Source organism: Anoplolepis gracilipes, chromosome 5 (genome assembly GCF_047496725.1).
Source record: "Anoplolepis gracilipes chromosome 5, ASM4749672v1, whole genome shotgun sequence".
NCBI classification, from domain to species: domain Eukaryota; kingdom Metazoa; phylum Arthropoda; class Insecta; order Hymenoptera; family Formicidae; genus Anoplolepis; species Anoplolepis gracilipes.
Window position 1 is genome coordinate 1,663,484 of NC_132974.1, and position 17,104 is coordinate 1,680,587.

The window sequence follows — 17,104 nt, forward strand, 5'->3', positions numbered from 1 at the left end:
TAGATAACTGTCGGCGTTCAATGAACTACATTCTGGATGTCGTGTCATATCTCTCGCGCATTAAACTAGTCGACATGCAATATTTAAATAACATATAAGATATACGCCATTAATATGCTATTGTTACTAAACATATTTCCATAATTTTATAGTTGACATTTCATTGAAACTGAGTGATATACGCGTGAATATATGTACTGTATGCATAATAACAATATAAGATTCTGTCACGTTAAAATAAAATATAAATATATTAAAAAATTAAATTAAATGATTGATAATTTTCTATTGCATGCATATTTTTCCAAATTAAAAAACTTGTGGAATTAATAAGAGAAAATTTTTAAGCAAATTACAATAAAAAATTATATGTGTCGTTTGTTAAAACATGTTACATCAATACATCATCTTGTCCAAACTATAAAACAATCAAAAGTATTTGATTTATATTGGCTAATTTCCAAAATTCAATAAAACCTAATTGTTAAAAGTTATTCAAATATTATTATGAAATAATTGCAGTGCATGATACTATGCACATATTATAATTTAAAATTTATATTATCCCGACACAGTCTTCTCTCGATAACAAAATCGCTATTTTTTAAAGCGTCAAAAGTAAACGCATAAATATACATTACCTCTCGCTCGTTAGTTGAAAAACTGATGCCCAGGTTAGGCATTGCTCTGAGAATAGCGACTAGAGATTGTATCGTGTTACTGTATACGACGGGTCTATACTGCTTGAAGTCTTCCGGCGTGAAACCGCTCTCGTGGATAATTCTGAAAGCAGAATCGGACTCGCTTTAGCACGTAAACCATCAAACGGACGAAATATATTTTTTTTTTTTTCCCATAACCATCAAAAAATAGAGAGAGAGTGAGAAAGTTTAAAAATGACGCGTCTATTCTAAATATATAAAAAATATACTGTGCACTTCAAAATAATTTTTTGAAGAAACGAATATTATGTCGAGTATCATCGATACTTGTTTTAATACATATTAAATGAGTACACACGTACGAATATTCCATTTAATTTAAATGTCTCTCTTACTCCTTCTCGTAAATAGTTTGCGCAGTTTGCTATAATATATACGCGTGTCACGTACGCAACTGCTCGAATTAATGTATGTCACGTAGTGCATCGTTTGTAAATGTATGAATTGTAATGTACGCTACATATATTAATGTGACTTACATGAGTGTCCATACATATCGTAACAATGTTCAGAGCCAAGATACGTGAGTTATAGAGTCGGCGGCATTATATATATATATAAATCAAAACATTTTCACACGTTAGTTAAATATATATTTTTTTTATATAATCTTTCTCTCTCTCTCTCTCTCTCTCTCTCTCTCTTATCTTCCAAATACCTTCAACATAATTTTTAGAAAATATAAGCCATATATTTCATTCATCTTTCATATTATTATATGCAGTACGTCTATTTATATTCGAGAAAATCCTAAAGTTTTTCAAAAATATAACAAAACATAAATTAATTGTAAGTACCTACATATTTTAACAATCTTTCACTGATACAGTTTTCTTCATCACGTGTATATTTTAAAATACAGACATTTAAAATTTTTAATATCCTTTTACATCGCAGTATTTTCATTTTTTTTACTTTAGACATACGAAAGAAGTGTAATTTGCATGCTTTAACTCATAAATATTAATAATTAATAATTATTATAATTCATATTTGTAACATTTTGTAATACAATACTCCTCGCTTTGTCAAAGCAACCACGCATAAAACAACAGTTAATATTATATTAATCCCAACAAAGAATATTATACCGCCTATTAAGTTAATAAATGACACAAAAACATGCAGTGGCCCTCTTTCCCTCACTATTTCGAGAGTAATGATATTAACGACGGTATAAAGAGCACTATGTACGCACGCACATATCACCGGATTTATGGGTACTTGCACGCGAAGGAAAACCGGGTATAAGGGTGTACGTAAACTCACGAGCTTTGCTCGTACTTCAGCCTCAGGTACCCACTGTATGTACGCGCATCAATAAATTATGCAGCCGGAATATACAAGAGACGCAATTCTATTGTACATAGGGATCCTTATTTTAAAAATATTATGAAAACACGGAGTCCCGATTAAGAGAATACAGTATGTGTACATGTTAATATTTAAGTAAAAAATACAATATTATAATAAAAAGGATATCCTATTTTTATGGTATGATTAATATCTATAATAAAAATATAAGAAGATTGCGAAAATTTATGGCGCTTTTATCCGCTTTTATACCTCAACTCCATCAAGTACCGTGATTCGATTCAATGAATAATATATCAAGGATAACGTAAGAAATTAATAATCAAAATCGGGATAAAAATATCGATATTATTGAAATATAACGAGCATCTATAAGGCGATCAGCAGCTTCCCTTCCGTCGAGGAAACATGCATAGCGGTAACTTTGTTCGTGGGACCCCTTGAACGGGGCCCATTCATAGCGCAGGACACAGGAAGAGAGAGACTCGTTCCATCGGAGGGAATATGTTAATCTAGACGAGAGTGCACGCGGTTGTGCTAACATCTCGAACGAGCGCGCATATCACGGAACAGCTGCTGTTCACCAACACCATGCAAGGCGTATCGTTATATTAGCGGAGTATCGATCTCGCCGAGGCGAGGCAACAGTTTGCCTCGAAATAATGCCGATGCACGGACGCGAAAAGATTAATCTATTCGCACGTGCGAGAGATGGACGCGCGCTATTATCCGCTATTCTACTTATTCTTGCGACGCGGCAACAATAATTCACGAGGAAATTGTGTGCACAACATGCACGTCGTAAAAAGTTCTTTTCAATATACATTTGATGATTTATAATCGAAAGATAACAGTTTTGTAAAAATTGTATAATGGAAGAAAAAAAAAAAAAAAAAAAAAGGAATGAACGTATCGAGTCTGCCTGCGATGAAATAAAATTTTCAATGTAAATCTCACGCTTCCTGTTACAAGTTTTGGAAAATATGTTGTTGCACATAGTTACACGCATACATGCACGCAACATACATTTTAAATGGAATTTTGATTGGATTTTAGGACAACTTGAATCGCGTGTCACGATTTATTTAACAAAATGATGAATACAAGAGGAATTGTGAGCGAGGAATGTCTATAAAAGTATAATGAAATATAATTCAAGCAAATTTAATTTTCAAGTCAAATATAGGTACATGTTATGATTCAAACCAACTAACTTTTAGCAAGCAAAAATCAAAATTTGTCTGATTAAAAACTTGTTTTATTTCCATATTATCAACACGTGTTATTTAAATTAACTTCCATTTTTTAATAAACCTCTCATTAAAATAGGCAACTAAATAACTGCGATTCATACAAATAAAACTAAAAAATTGAAAATTAAATATTGCTGACAATAATAAAACAATACAAGTTATATTTATATATAAAATTTATTAATTTATATATAAAATTTAAAGGACATAAAAACATGTTTTAATCCTCTACGACAAAGTACAAGTTAAACAATGAAAAAACGTATATCGCAGGATTGTGAAGGATTAAGATAATCGCTGGATCTTTCAAATGCGAAAAGCTGGCAGTCTAGCCGACGAAAGAAGCGTGGGAAAATATTTCTCGTAATCAGTGTGCAACTGACTGATGAGCGTTTGCAAATTAGCATTTCCGCGACGTCGCGAAACATCAAAGGAGTAGCCTTGTTTGACACCGCATTGTACCATTGTATCCACGGCTATTCTTGTCGTATTCTTCCCGTCTCATTTCTCAAATGGAAGAACCGTTAAATCTTCAGTTGTCAGAAGCCCGTGAAGAAAAATTCGCCTAATTAGGAGCCCAATATGTGAGAATCATCCTCATCACCGCGTAAGAAACTCTAATTCCGAATAATTTTCGATGCCGTATATTTTCGTAGAATTTAAATTTTATTTTTTACTATAATTAGAATAAAAATTCAGTTTAAAAATTTAAGAGAGCGACGTTTCTAAAAAAAAAATAAAAAAAAAAAAAATAAAAAAAAGTATAATCAACTGTTAGGATTAATTATTTTAATTGATAATCGGGAGCAGCCGGATGATACATGTTACGGAACAAACAACAGACACAAATGTATAATCTTGTTTTAATAATAGAATTTCTCCCTTCTAAATGATAATTAGTGTACATGTAATGGCAAAGCGCTAAAGAGATTATACTTACTTCATTTGTTTCACGATAGTACTCTTGCCGGACTCGCCCGCTCCTGAAAAACAAAAAGAGAAGCGTTAATTGAAGGCAGTCAATCTCGCGATTACGTATCACCGAATTACGTTGCAAAATGCACTTTGCGCAATGAACAAAGGAAAGATAAACATTCTTGTGCTCTCTTTAATTTCAGATTACTCTGCTTCAACGTACTCACGATAACAGAACTATTTACAAACATATTTTATATCAAAGATTAAAAAGCTGTGACATATAATTTCTACCCATCAAACAAATTGCCGTCAAAGAAAAATTCTTCAACATAGATATATCCTTTGAATTCAATAATATTTCTGATCATATAATAATGGATTATTTTATAAATTAATCATCACATAGATATAATTCAAATGTTAATTTATTATTAATAATTATCAGCAAAAAAGGAGAGATAATTTTCGGTAAATCGTAAATCGAATCGGTTAAGACAGCACGAGTCGCGAGCTGTCACGAAATATGTCGCTCTATTTAATCGAATACATCGATGGAGCTCGTTTTTCCTGCTTAATACCTCACACTTTTAAAAGCACTTGCAGTGTAAGTAGGCATCTATAATAGCTACTCATGGTTAAAGTCGTTTAGTATCGACTGAATACACATGAGATGTCGAGTGAGCGCTCTACAGACAGCGACCGGGAAGAAAGGAGTCATCATCTCGAGACAACGATGATGATGCTCTCGTCGCGCTCTTGTCGAGGTAAAAGCATCGAATAGAACTAAACGAGTTAAAAAAAATTGTCTAGAGTTTATCGGAACGGATTCATCGATCAGAGTTTCGAAACTCTGTTTACTCTCGACAGACCGATTGTACCTCAAAGTCTAGTATAAGTCCTGTTAAACTCTAACTCCGATAACTCTAGTTAGATTTTATCGAAGATACTCTGTGCTATATATATATACTGTATCGTATACTTCCGGAAGAAAAATATGACTCGGAGTCAAGTCACATTTACTACAGTGTAGTGATGAAATTTAAAATCTATCAACCATTTCATACTTTAAACTATTGTTCTGTTAAATCTTGAAACTATTAACAATTGCATTTACCTTTAAATTTCTTTCTCTCTTTTACAATTCTCACAATTATTAATATTTAATCCATTAAAATTTCATATCTATCTATTACAAAAAAAATTTAAACCAGTCTGCAGAAGATCATTTTATGTATTTCGTACAAGTCTTTCATTCTCATTTATCTGTGACAAGTTCACACTTTGAGAGCATCTTTAGCCTTATGCACGTGATAAGTACGAAAAAAGAGAGTGAAATAATTTAGATAAATTTCAGTGTGCGAAAAGATAAGAAACAAAAAAGCTGTTGGCACTTTATTGATGTTAAATATAAATCTAGTATGTAGCTAATTATGAGAAATTTATAAAACACATGAGAAAATTTATAAAAATTTAAACCAGACTCTTCTGCCATTCTCGTTAAATTAAAGAAAATAAGTAGATTCAGATTTATACATTATATATTTAATAATTCTCACGAAGAGAGAAAGAGATTTAAAGATAGATGCAGTTGTGTCAATTTATATTGTATATTACGTGTAATATTTTTTAGATCATAACTTTTTCGTTCAATGAATCTCTCTCATCGTCTAAGTGCGACTGGGAAATAACTAATATAATTTGTAACGACGTTACCATTATATTTTCTCGATAATTATAACGATAAAATCTGCGTTACAAAATGTATAAAGCATAGAGTAACTTTAATATATTTTTTCAAATGAATAACAAATTCAACGATTACTTTTCTATCTATAAATCTACGAAATCTATATTCGACATTTTTGTTTAAAAATGTGTCTATTATATATATATATTTTTTTTGAATGATTATTAATTAGAAGGGAAACGAAAAAAGCTATTCAAATGTTTTATTTCAAGTGTCTCATTTTATATATTTAAAAAAAATGTATGAGAAAAAGAGAGAGAGAAAGAGAGAGAGAGAGAGAGAGAGAGAGACTAAGATTCAAAATTATTAAAACTATTAAAATTCTTATACACTTAATTCTTATACACTCGATATCGATATGCCTTGACTTTGTTAGCTGTAAAAATAACAAAAATTGTAATGATTTATATTAGTGAATTACTTTTTAAGATCTAGTAACTTAATGAGTTATTTTTTTAGGAAAAAAGAACGCTAATGTGTTATTTTTATAAAGTTACTCTTTCAACCCTGTCTAAACGTTTTTTTATGTATCAGCGAGTAATTATCATTTACAACAATATGATATATATACATATACATATATATTAAATTATTTAAACTATAAATTCATGATGTAGTAGACAGTCTGATTCTTTGATATAAAATAAAATAAAGATACCTCATAATTAAAAACTCTATGGTTTAAATAATAGCTAAGAAAGGAAATATTTAAGAACCATATATTTAAAAAAAAATTAATATATTATAAATTAAGACAAATCCTACATAATTCTATACATTATATAATGTTTGTTGAAAGATAAAATAATGAATAAATGTAATTAAATATGGAACCTAATATTTATCACATGGAAAAATATCTCGTCCATGTTATGATTTGCAAACTGTAATAAATTATATTTTATTGCAATTTCTCCTTTCAAGCATTTCGACCAGTTTTATGAGCAAATACACCGTGTTCTTTACTCCATATTACATTTACTCCGTTTTACACGCATTCACAGTAATGTGTAATCAATATTGTTTTTAGATACGTAAATTATATTTGATATGTCTGTAAAACTTCATAAAACTTTCGAAGGAACATATCATTTATGAACAATGGACGATGACTGTAACTGACACATGCTTATTTGATAAAATAACAAAAATTTAAAAAAATATACATATATATATATATATATAAATCTCTGTTTAAATTCTTTCATAATTAATCATGTCGCATTAAAATTTTGTAATCAACCTTCGTATAGCAATATCTTGCCTACACAAGTGAACACGCTTGTGCCGAATCCAATTACAAAACTTCAATAATGAGAAATAGAAGTAACAACAGCAAAAATAAAAAGATCAGTTTCTATTCTTTTTAATGTTCTTTATATTGACACTCTACAAAGTAGCAACAAAGCGTCTCAGTCCCTGACATTTAATGCCATAGAGCAGTCCTGCAGCGCCTTGAAATACGCAACATGCGTTTGTATATTTCTCAGCCAAGGCACTATTAATCGGATGAAAATACTCGCAGCCAATTTGCGCACGTACATACGCACGCACGTTCCACTGGCGAATGACGTCACTTGTTACACCAATAAACAGGACCCATATTTCGCTGGAAAACGTATCTTTCACGGTTCTCAATGCGCCGCGTTTCAAGCTAACTCAGCCTCTTGTGATTTTTAGAATGTATTGTGTATCGAAAAAGGCGAATGTGTCGTTAAAAACCGCGAATGAACTGCGCTTCTTTTTGCGCTGTAGTAATTAACTAATAAAATTTTTATTTTTATTTAATCTCAAAACGATCTTAATTTTATCGTGTATTAATTCAAATCGTAGATATAATAATTGATGGTGATTGACTAAATGATTAAATATTACAATGATATTATATAATTGAATGTTAATATAAATATAAGTTAATATAAATATAAATATAAATTATATATATTATGTGATATAATCCGCGACGCGGATCCCTATAAAAGATCAAATTAAAATTAAGATCGACGATTCTTTTCGGGACACCAGAGAATATCTCACTACAAAACAGAAAATGATAAAAGGCGAGAAAGTAAATTGAAAATGTGCAAAGCAATTAGTACGCAGACGGATAAGAGGAGACAATACGCCGCGGTGCATTTTATACCGCCCCCGCACTGATTTTGCTTTTAATTATAGCGCGAGGTCAACGAAGAATTTCTCATTAAGACTTCGATGAAATCAGAAACACACAATTAGCGCACAACAATATCAATAAAATATAATGCAAATTTAATGATGAACGCAATTATCACATGCAAATAAAATGCCACATAACATTTGTCTCGTTAATATCGGATATTATGATATCGAACACAAAAATAACATCACGATAAAATATGAAAATTATCGACACGTGCAGATTCATAAATAAACGACAATCAGGAATAAATATCAATTTTCAGATAATTGTAACTATCTGTATCTATGTTTATATAATAATCGTACAATATAAAATCATTTATAATTCATCAGTCATAAATCGTTGTATGAATTTATCGCTATATAATAATATCTAATCGATTCCGAAAATCTTATCAACAAAACGAACAAATCTTTGAAATTCTTGTGCTCTAACTTTTATAATTATTAACGATATTTTTTGATGAGATAAAACATTTTTTATAAATAACAATAAATTTCAATACACATCCAAGTACAGATTATGTCTAAAATATTTTCTTAAAATGTTACAAGTAAAGAAATCATTTGGATGTTCTATTTTTGTACATACACACACACACACACACACACACACATATATACATGTGTCATGTATTATACAGCTGTGATAATGTGGCTCGATCGAAGATAAAACGCGTTGAAACCGTAATCCTAAATTATTTTTATATCACCCCAGCCCTCGGCTTGAAAAAATCTGATGATAGACTTTTCCTGTCGACTAAAAATTTCATAACTCTCAACCCTCTCCCCCTCCCTCTCGTAACCCGAGGGATACCGACATGTGGCAGCAGTATGTGTCCCGGTAAATATCAGATCCCCTGACATTCCTCATCAAATCGCCGACAGATATCACAAAAGTTAGAGACCAGACGGGAAAAAAAAGATTGTGCCTGATTTATTTTTTCAGTTCTATTTTTCCAGCGATCATAAAGTCGTTGATTTTCGATAAAAATATTTTTAGCTACGTTATATATATATATATTATATTTCAATGCATATTGGCATACTGCACATGCAGTTTCATCATTTTAATTTTTAAATCATTAAAGTTTTTTCCACCACAATAACACCCGATGGCAAATAATGACACATACTATCTCCGTGTCATCATTCCGAAACGCTGACATCATCGTTGTGAAACATTGACGTCAAAGATATTTGATGTCGACACGGGCAATTATGCGGTTCAAAATCCACCAGCGTGGATTAAAAGAACTGTCATTGGATTGACGTCGGATGAGCGATCGGGCATTACCCTTCCGCAATAAGGAGGAACATGCTTGTTGCGCCATTCTTCCGGCTTTACGTCGCGTTCAATTTCCTGTGCACCCGTCAATTTAAAAAGCTATCTCTCAATTCGCGAGAACGCTCGAACACATGCGGACAAATTTAAGCGAATCTTCTTTAACCTTTTATTTAACACACTATAAGACTTGATTTATCATTTCATCGAGCATTTAAAAAGAGTATCAACATGTGTGTCTATAATTGAATTAGATATAATTACACAATAATGTCGAGAGATTAATTTTAAAAACTGATGTTTTCGGTCACATTTTTTCCAGAGAAATATTATAAATTTTTACTGCAGTATTGTATTGAAGATAATTAAAAATGAATTGAATATTCGATCAACTTTCTACATGCAACAAAGAACTTTTATATAATTGGCTTGCAATCTAGAAAATTAGGTAGATCAATAAAGACGAGAAGTGCACGTGGTGCGCAACTCCTCACCGATCATCATAGATCCGCCATAGCTCATGAAATATCTAAAGCGCGAGAAAAGCAACGTGTAGATACAACGTCGCGACGTTATCGATAGAATCGCGGCTGGTCTTCAAGTTGTATCAAACTATTTCCGGAAGATTATTTCTAGGGCAATATTTACACGGCTTGATATAAAAGTTACCTTTCCCACGTTTCAAAAGAACACTTTCAAGACTATAATTCTTTCTAACCAAGAACATTGCGATTATTTTGTAACGGTTTATTATTTTTTTTAACAGCATTATTTAACATAGAAAAGAAATTATTCTATATACAATTGGAAATCGAAATTATAAAAAATTGTAACTTATAATAATACTTGATTTTAAGCGAATAATCAAGAACAAGTATAAATAATATTTTAATAAATTAATTATAATTTTTAGTAAGAAACATTATATTCCTTTTACAATTTCTATCTCGATAATTTACAATTGAGATGTCACACCCCTTCTGCCCATTTTAATTATTATTATAGATAGCGTGTATCACCCAACACTTGTACATTAAATATACAACAAATAATATAATAAATTTAATAATATGTAACAGTATAAAAATTTAGTAAACAAAACAAGACCTGATAAATTATTGACAAATCCAAAATCATTAAATTGTTAAATTCTAATTCAATCGCGAAACGTGAACCGAAATAGTGATATAATAAGATAGTGATAAATAAGAGAATTCAAACTCAGACAATAATAAGAGATCTGATTTTATATAATTCTGCTTTCCAACTTTATATTGAATCATTTCTTTTCTGTATTTGAATAAACGTGAAAATAAAAATTGCAAATATTAACCTTGTGATAATACTTGAACGAGCACGTATCACGTATATATTCTCTCGGAATACATATTTCTCGTATAGTTAGAGTAAAGAAAGATACACGTACCAAGCAGCAGGAGCTTGATGTCCTTGGCCGCTTGAATGCCATCCTCCTTGAGATTCTTCTCGATCTGCTTGCTGCGAGCCAGAGCGGCCCGCTCTTCCGCGGACATGGCACAGCCCATCTTGCTACACGTTGCCTTCACAAATGCCACCCTCACGCACTTGCTGTATCACCTGCTGCTGCTAAACAGCGCGGCCGGGTAGCGGCCCGGTCGCCCCGAAGAAGATGAGACGACCTCCTGGCGCAATCACTCCCCCTTCTCCACCTACTTGCCGCCTCGTTAATCCCGTCCTCTTCGTCGCACTTTGCACCCGCGGCCGTCGCCACCACACCAGCCGACACCACAACCACCGTAAACACTTTGGCCACCGGCACCACTAACACCACTATCTTCACCGGCACTGCCTCCTTCACCGGCACCGTCTCCTCCGCCTCCTCCTCCTCCTCCTCCGCCACCACCACCGCCGTCCTCCTTCTCGTCCTCGTCTTCGTCGTCTTCGTCTTCGTCTTCGTCTTCGTCGTCACCGATGGCAACCTTACCGAGGCGGCAACCGGCACCGAGTAGACCCCTAACTACCTGGGCGACCGCAGCCACCCGTACGCAACCCTAACCACCGCCACACTTGCGCCGATTTAACCGCGCGAGTCAGCTGCGCCTGAAAACAAAAAAGAATAACCCTGTCAAATTGCATATAAGTACTAAGTAATTGCACATACCATCGTGTAATTCTATGCGTGAGAAATAAAACTCTACGAAATTTTGTTCCAAGTGTTAGATCTTGCACAGAAAAAAAAAATAATAAGTGTCAAATCAAAATTTATATATTCATAGGAACGCGTTTATTGTTTCATGTATGTACGCAACAATTTATAATCTTCTTAGAAGAATTTCAAAATCTTGAATTTTTCGCCAATATTACAGTCTTATTTCAATATAATTGTCATCTCAAGAGTACGATAATTATTTTGATTCTAATTTTCTAAGAAAATTATTCTTAAATTAACAAGGATATATATTTTTCTTGGTTGAACTATATAAAATGTTTTCATTCAAGCAAATTTTCTTATCTCATTTCAAGATTTCCATTTTGAAACTAAAAATACTGTCAAAATAAAAGAATATTTTTTTCCGTGCGCAAATATATCTTGCAGATATACAATATTTTTCATTATTCAGAATTAAATGAAAAAAATGACGATTGATACCGTATTGTGTATTGTTATACATGATTCGCGTTTTTGACATCGCTAAAGTACGAAAATCTTTTTCTGAGGAATCGGCTCGTCTTTGTCAACGCGAATGCTTTGGAATAATCGATTATATATAACCGAGTAGTTTCCGGATTAGATCACCGATATTGGCGTTGTTTAACCAATCCTCGCCTCATTGAACGTGTACACCGAGTACAAAGAAGAGAACGATACTCAGATTTTCACTCTTCCAACAACGAGTATATAAGCCAGACTTGGCAGATTGCCTGCATTTGATACGCCGAAAGCTTCTTTCGACCAATCGTTACTGATAACGTCGTTCATCGTGTCTCGTTATTATTTCTTGACGCGAACCGGATAATAGTTTTATTACACCGATGCATCTCGTATAATCTCGCTTGTTGCGATTTAAGATTCCCCGTTCTAGGATTGAAATTCAAAATGACAGATGTAAAAAGTATTACTTTCTTGACGAGTTGAAGAAATTCTGAAAAATTCGGAAATTACAAAAAGTTACAACAAATTTTCCGTATGTAAAATTTTATTTATCTCGTAATTGACTAGTAGAATACTCGTCGTTTGATTAGACGCGATAGTGAAATAGCTTTACGGTTTAGTCAGCCTAGTTTAACGTGGCTCATAGAGAGAAATGTCACCGAGTGGAAAGGCGACATTACGATGAAACAGAAATCAAATTGCGGGTCTTGATGAGCTATTTAAGAAAACTCAATCCAAGTTTCTCTCTCGTTCCCTAGTTACCGAGAACAAACCTAACTTAAACGGAGTTTTATGAAAAGATAGCAATGCTAAATTAGATTCTAAATTTAATTGCAATTAAAATCTGTAGGCAATTATTCGACAATTTAGTAAAAACAAATTAAATTTCAAGATATCGAAACAGTATTATCTTTTAGTTTAATAACTTGATCTCATCTCATAAAATGCCGACTAACAACAATAATCTCAAATCGCAAAATTTTACGTGATAAATAACTCTTCATAATTTCTTATTAATTTCAACGCGAATAATTCGAAAACCGAAATGTCAAAAATATTCCTTATTGTAATATCGATCACTATTCTGATGTAATAAATTGCAATAAAAGTCGATATTAAAATACCTCAATTTCGACGATACTGGAAAACCAATGCGCGAAAATTTAATAAGATATATCTTTATTTATCTGATATATTTTTATTTGTCTGGTACAAGCTTGCCTTGAAAATATCCAGTTTCAAGTCTTCAATTTTCGCAACAACGCCGCACGTTGGTTTCTCGTTCAGAGTTCTGAATACCCGGTACATATACATACATACATACATACATGCCATTGTCAACAAATCGAAACTCATCGAAATCGTTCCGGTAGCTGAATTTTTAACTAGCGGAAATCTCGGCGCAACGAGAATGTCCATGGTTTATTCGTTTGTCGGATTGCATGATGTATATGTATGTATGTACATCTTTGCAAGCACACGGCATTACATGGAAACACACGAGCGTACGATCAATAAAATGCAACGACCTGATATAATGGAAGCGATACGCGTCGCGCTTCATAAAATACCATCTCGCCGGCATAGTAAGACTAAAATGTGTCGAACAGACGTAAAGCGTGCGAGCGGGGAAAAAAAATATCCCGCAGAAATCGGACGATCGTAATCGACTTATCGATTTATCGAGTTCTTCCCGGTTTCATCTCCGGTCTCCCCCGCGTTCTGCCGCTCGCCGTAATTAACGTGTAACAGAAAAAAAAAAAGTCCCTTATACGATATATGTATATGCGAGACTCATAACATTGACCCGCGACAAGCTAGTAAACAAAATTAATTATATCTAATATATATTATTATATCTGATATATATATTTTATTTTCTAGATTCGAGAGATTGTGTCATTTGATTTTCGGTCTAAAGGCAATCGTGATCACAAGATATAATATCGGTTTCATCTTGCGACAGAGATTTTATTATCTGTATGGCTTTCAATCAAGCTTGCATTCAGTAGTGCATATAAGACGACAGAGAAGAAAGAATTCAAATCCTTAAACATATATTACATAATCGAGCTTGATTCCACAAATATCGCACTCGAATGAAAACTTTTTGCGTGCCTTTTCACACACCTGAATAATTGACAGCTCTCACATCATTATAATGCATTCATTTTGACAATATAAAAATCTTTTAATAATTAACATTACAGTAAAATAAATTATGTATTATTTATGATTTAAGAATAATGTTGATTGTTCAATGTCATACAAGTTATCGATTTGAAATCTTTCTCTCTGTAATATTAATTAAGCATTAAGAGCACTTACATGACAATTTACAATTATTATAAATTTTAATATGATTTTTTTAAATTAATTTTCTAATAGTTTTTTGACGAATCGACCAGACAAATACATTATATTTCTCATATTGAAACGATTTACTACAGTACGTAACAGTAATACGAAATCTTTCTTTTTCTCTCTATTTTTATATGGTCACGTGATATATATATATATATATATATATATATATATATATATATATTCCGGATATATATCTGAAATTTAAAATCATTTAAAAAATGCAACCAAACGCTTTGTCTCATATCGTTAAGGAAGATTAAAATACATTTTACGAGAATTATTATCGTGTTGCGTTATCGAGAAATTTTGTACTTCTTTTTTACACGCCGGGAGACCAAAATATCCCGCCGTGACTTTTTGACGAAAACACGTTGACCCACATGTATCGCATGTATATATTGCAATTTTATCGTATATCATGAGCGCGACATGTCGCGCCGCTCGCTAATATATTCCGCGCATCACGAAGAGCTTAACTGAATCGTAAAGCGAAATTGTTAAAATGTTTACCCTCACTTTTTATACTCCTGTTTTCACCGATATCTTTCGCAGCATGACCGCAGAAGATACGATAGTTATTACGCACATGAACGAACACAACAAGTAGCGCAGTATAAAATATAATATTCACAAGAGCCTTCTTTTCCGAGTCTTTAGATTTTTTCAAAAATATAATTATTTCGAAAAATAACAATTGCTCCCTTAATTAATTCTGAAAAACAATAGCGAGTCTTTTAAGATCGAGAAGATTGACGAGAAATCGATTACTTCCTCTCTCCTTCTCTCTTTTGTATCTCTTTTAAAAGCCAGGGTGCAAGTTAAATACTTACTTCAAATTTGCTGATTGCTTTATTAAACCACATTTTAAATAGCGGATTTTTCAACAAAAGTAACTTTATATAATCTCTTATAGAAGTTTCGAAAACAAAGAGAGCACTTATATAAATACGGGCACTTATTAAAATAATTGAAAGGAAATTGAGATACAATCATATATCTATTTTTAGCGAAATTCGATCAAAGACAAAAGCACGAAAATAAATAACTAAATAATTTACAATAGAGCCGCGTATGTACAATTCGAACTCGGTTAACTCATCAACTGCTATTCTCTTTTTCCTTATCAAAATCTCTCATCGTAAAACGAGTACATTTCGCACTTTCCGAAGAGTACTCTTACATTTTTACTACCCCGGGAACAGGATCGTAGCAGTCAACGGTAAATCGAACGTCGGCGTAGAGTAGTCGCGCGTATTCCGAAAGAACCCTCGCCCTCTCTTGTCATACTGTCTTTCTTCTCCCTTCCAGTCTATTCTCTATCTTTCTCTCCCTCCCTCCCACCCTCTCTCTTGGAACAGTCCGCGGCCAGGGGTAGCCTCCTCGATGGTGTTACTGCGGGCGCGCACACACAAGCGAGTGCTCTCCCCGGCAATTCATCGATAGAAATCGAACGTAAACGTTTACGTACCTTCCTCGCGTATCCTGGATGACGTTGAGATTCTCTCTCCGTCACTCCTTCTTTCTTTTCTCTCTTTCTCTCTTTTCGTCCTATTCGTCACACAGATTCTCTCGTTTTCTTCGCCCCCGGCTCTCTTCCTGGAATAGTTCCTTCACTCAATTCAGTCTATTTGATCGATATCCCGGGAGAAGGGTTTCCGGCAGGAGAGAGAGAACGGTCCATCAGCTCGATTCAACCAGGGGATCCGGGAGGAGGAGCAAGTTAGGCGAGGCTCGATCCGCGCGCGAGAGGTTCTCGTTCCGGTTAGGCGATGACACAACGACGACGAGCAACGAGCATATACGGCGCGCGCGAGAGAGAGAGAGAGCAAACGTACGAGGGAGCGAGGGAGCGTGCGTGCGTGCGTGCGTGCGTGCGTGCGTACGTACGTGCGTGTGCCGTGCTTGGTTGCGTGCGCGCGAACGACAGATTACGGTCCGTTATCGCGTCTCTCGTTCTCCGGTCACCGACGGCCGCGCTCTCCCTCTGACGGTTTTACACGTCTGTCGTTTCTCGTTCGTTCTGAAAAACGAAGGGCGCCGATTCCGGCCGAGCGCGTCGACTCTGCCAACCGCGCCGGATACCCGTCGCCGAATGACGTCGACGTCACGAACGCGAACCACCGATCGCGAGGGCCGGGATGCGACAGCCGGCTTTACAGTCCCCCGCCGAATGATACGCGAAAATTATCCGCGTAAAACTCACGCGCGACGCGATTTTCGCGCTAACTCCTCGATGCGCGAGGGGGACGGGAGGGAGGGAAGAGAGAGCGAGAGAGAGAGAGAGAGAGAGAACAGAAGGCTCTCCGCGCTCTCCGAGACCGAGAGTAAACGGCCGAGGGCTCGCCCCGCTCGTTATTCCGAATCTCGAGGGGAGAGAGACACCGCGGACCCGGCAGCTTTCGTGCTCCGCGAAAATCGCACTCTCCTTAACGGCAGCGAGCTGAACGCGTACTGGCGACGACGGGGGAATCGGCCGACGATCGGAGCGACCTCTCGCCCCGCCCGACGACGCCGCCGTCGCCGCCGTCGTTGCCGCCGCGGGTTGCGGCCGCGTCGTGCGTCGCGTCGCGTCACGTCGCCAGGAGGAGAACGGAGAACGTCGATCGATCCCGGGGCTGGCCGACCGACGTTCACCGCGGCGTTCACCCGATGCTCCTCGTGTCTCGTCGCGGGAACGCGACCCCGATC

At 34.9% G+C, this 17,104-nt stretch overlaps 1 protein-coding gene across 2 annotated transcripts in view; it reads right to left on the reverse strand.

Moving 5' to 3' along the window:
- Galphao (G protein alpha o subunit) overlaps nt 1–16,878 on the reverse strand; it is a 30,961-nt gene extending 14,083 nt beyond the window's left edge. Inside the window, exons 1-4 of one of the 2 annotated variants that reach the window (XM_072893168.1) lie at nt 15,885–16,878; nt 10,844–11,496; nt 4,230–4,272; nt 642–783 (exon numbers count right to left, since the gene is read on the reverse strand). In XM_072893168.1, the coding sequence (XP_072749269.1) occupies nt 642–783; nt 4,230–4,272; nt 10,844–10,961 (303 nt within the window). In that variant the 5' untranslated portion in view covers nt 10,962–11,496; nt 15,885–16,878. Of the gene's footprint in view, nt 1–641; nt 784–4,229; nt 4,273–10,843; nt 11,497–15,596; nt 15,720–15,884 lie in introns of those variants that run through there. The other variant, XM_072893169.1, reaches the window with a different exon arrangement.
- Between the last annotated feature and the right edge of the window lie 226 nt (nt 16,879–17,104).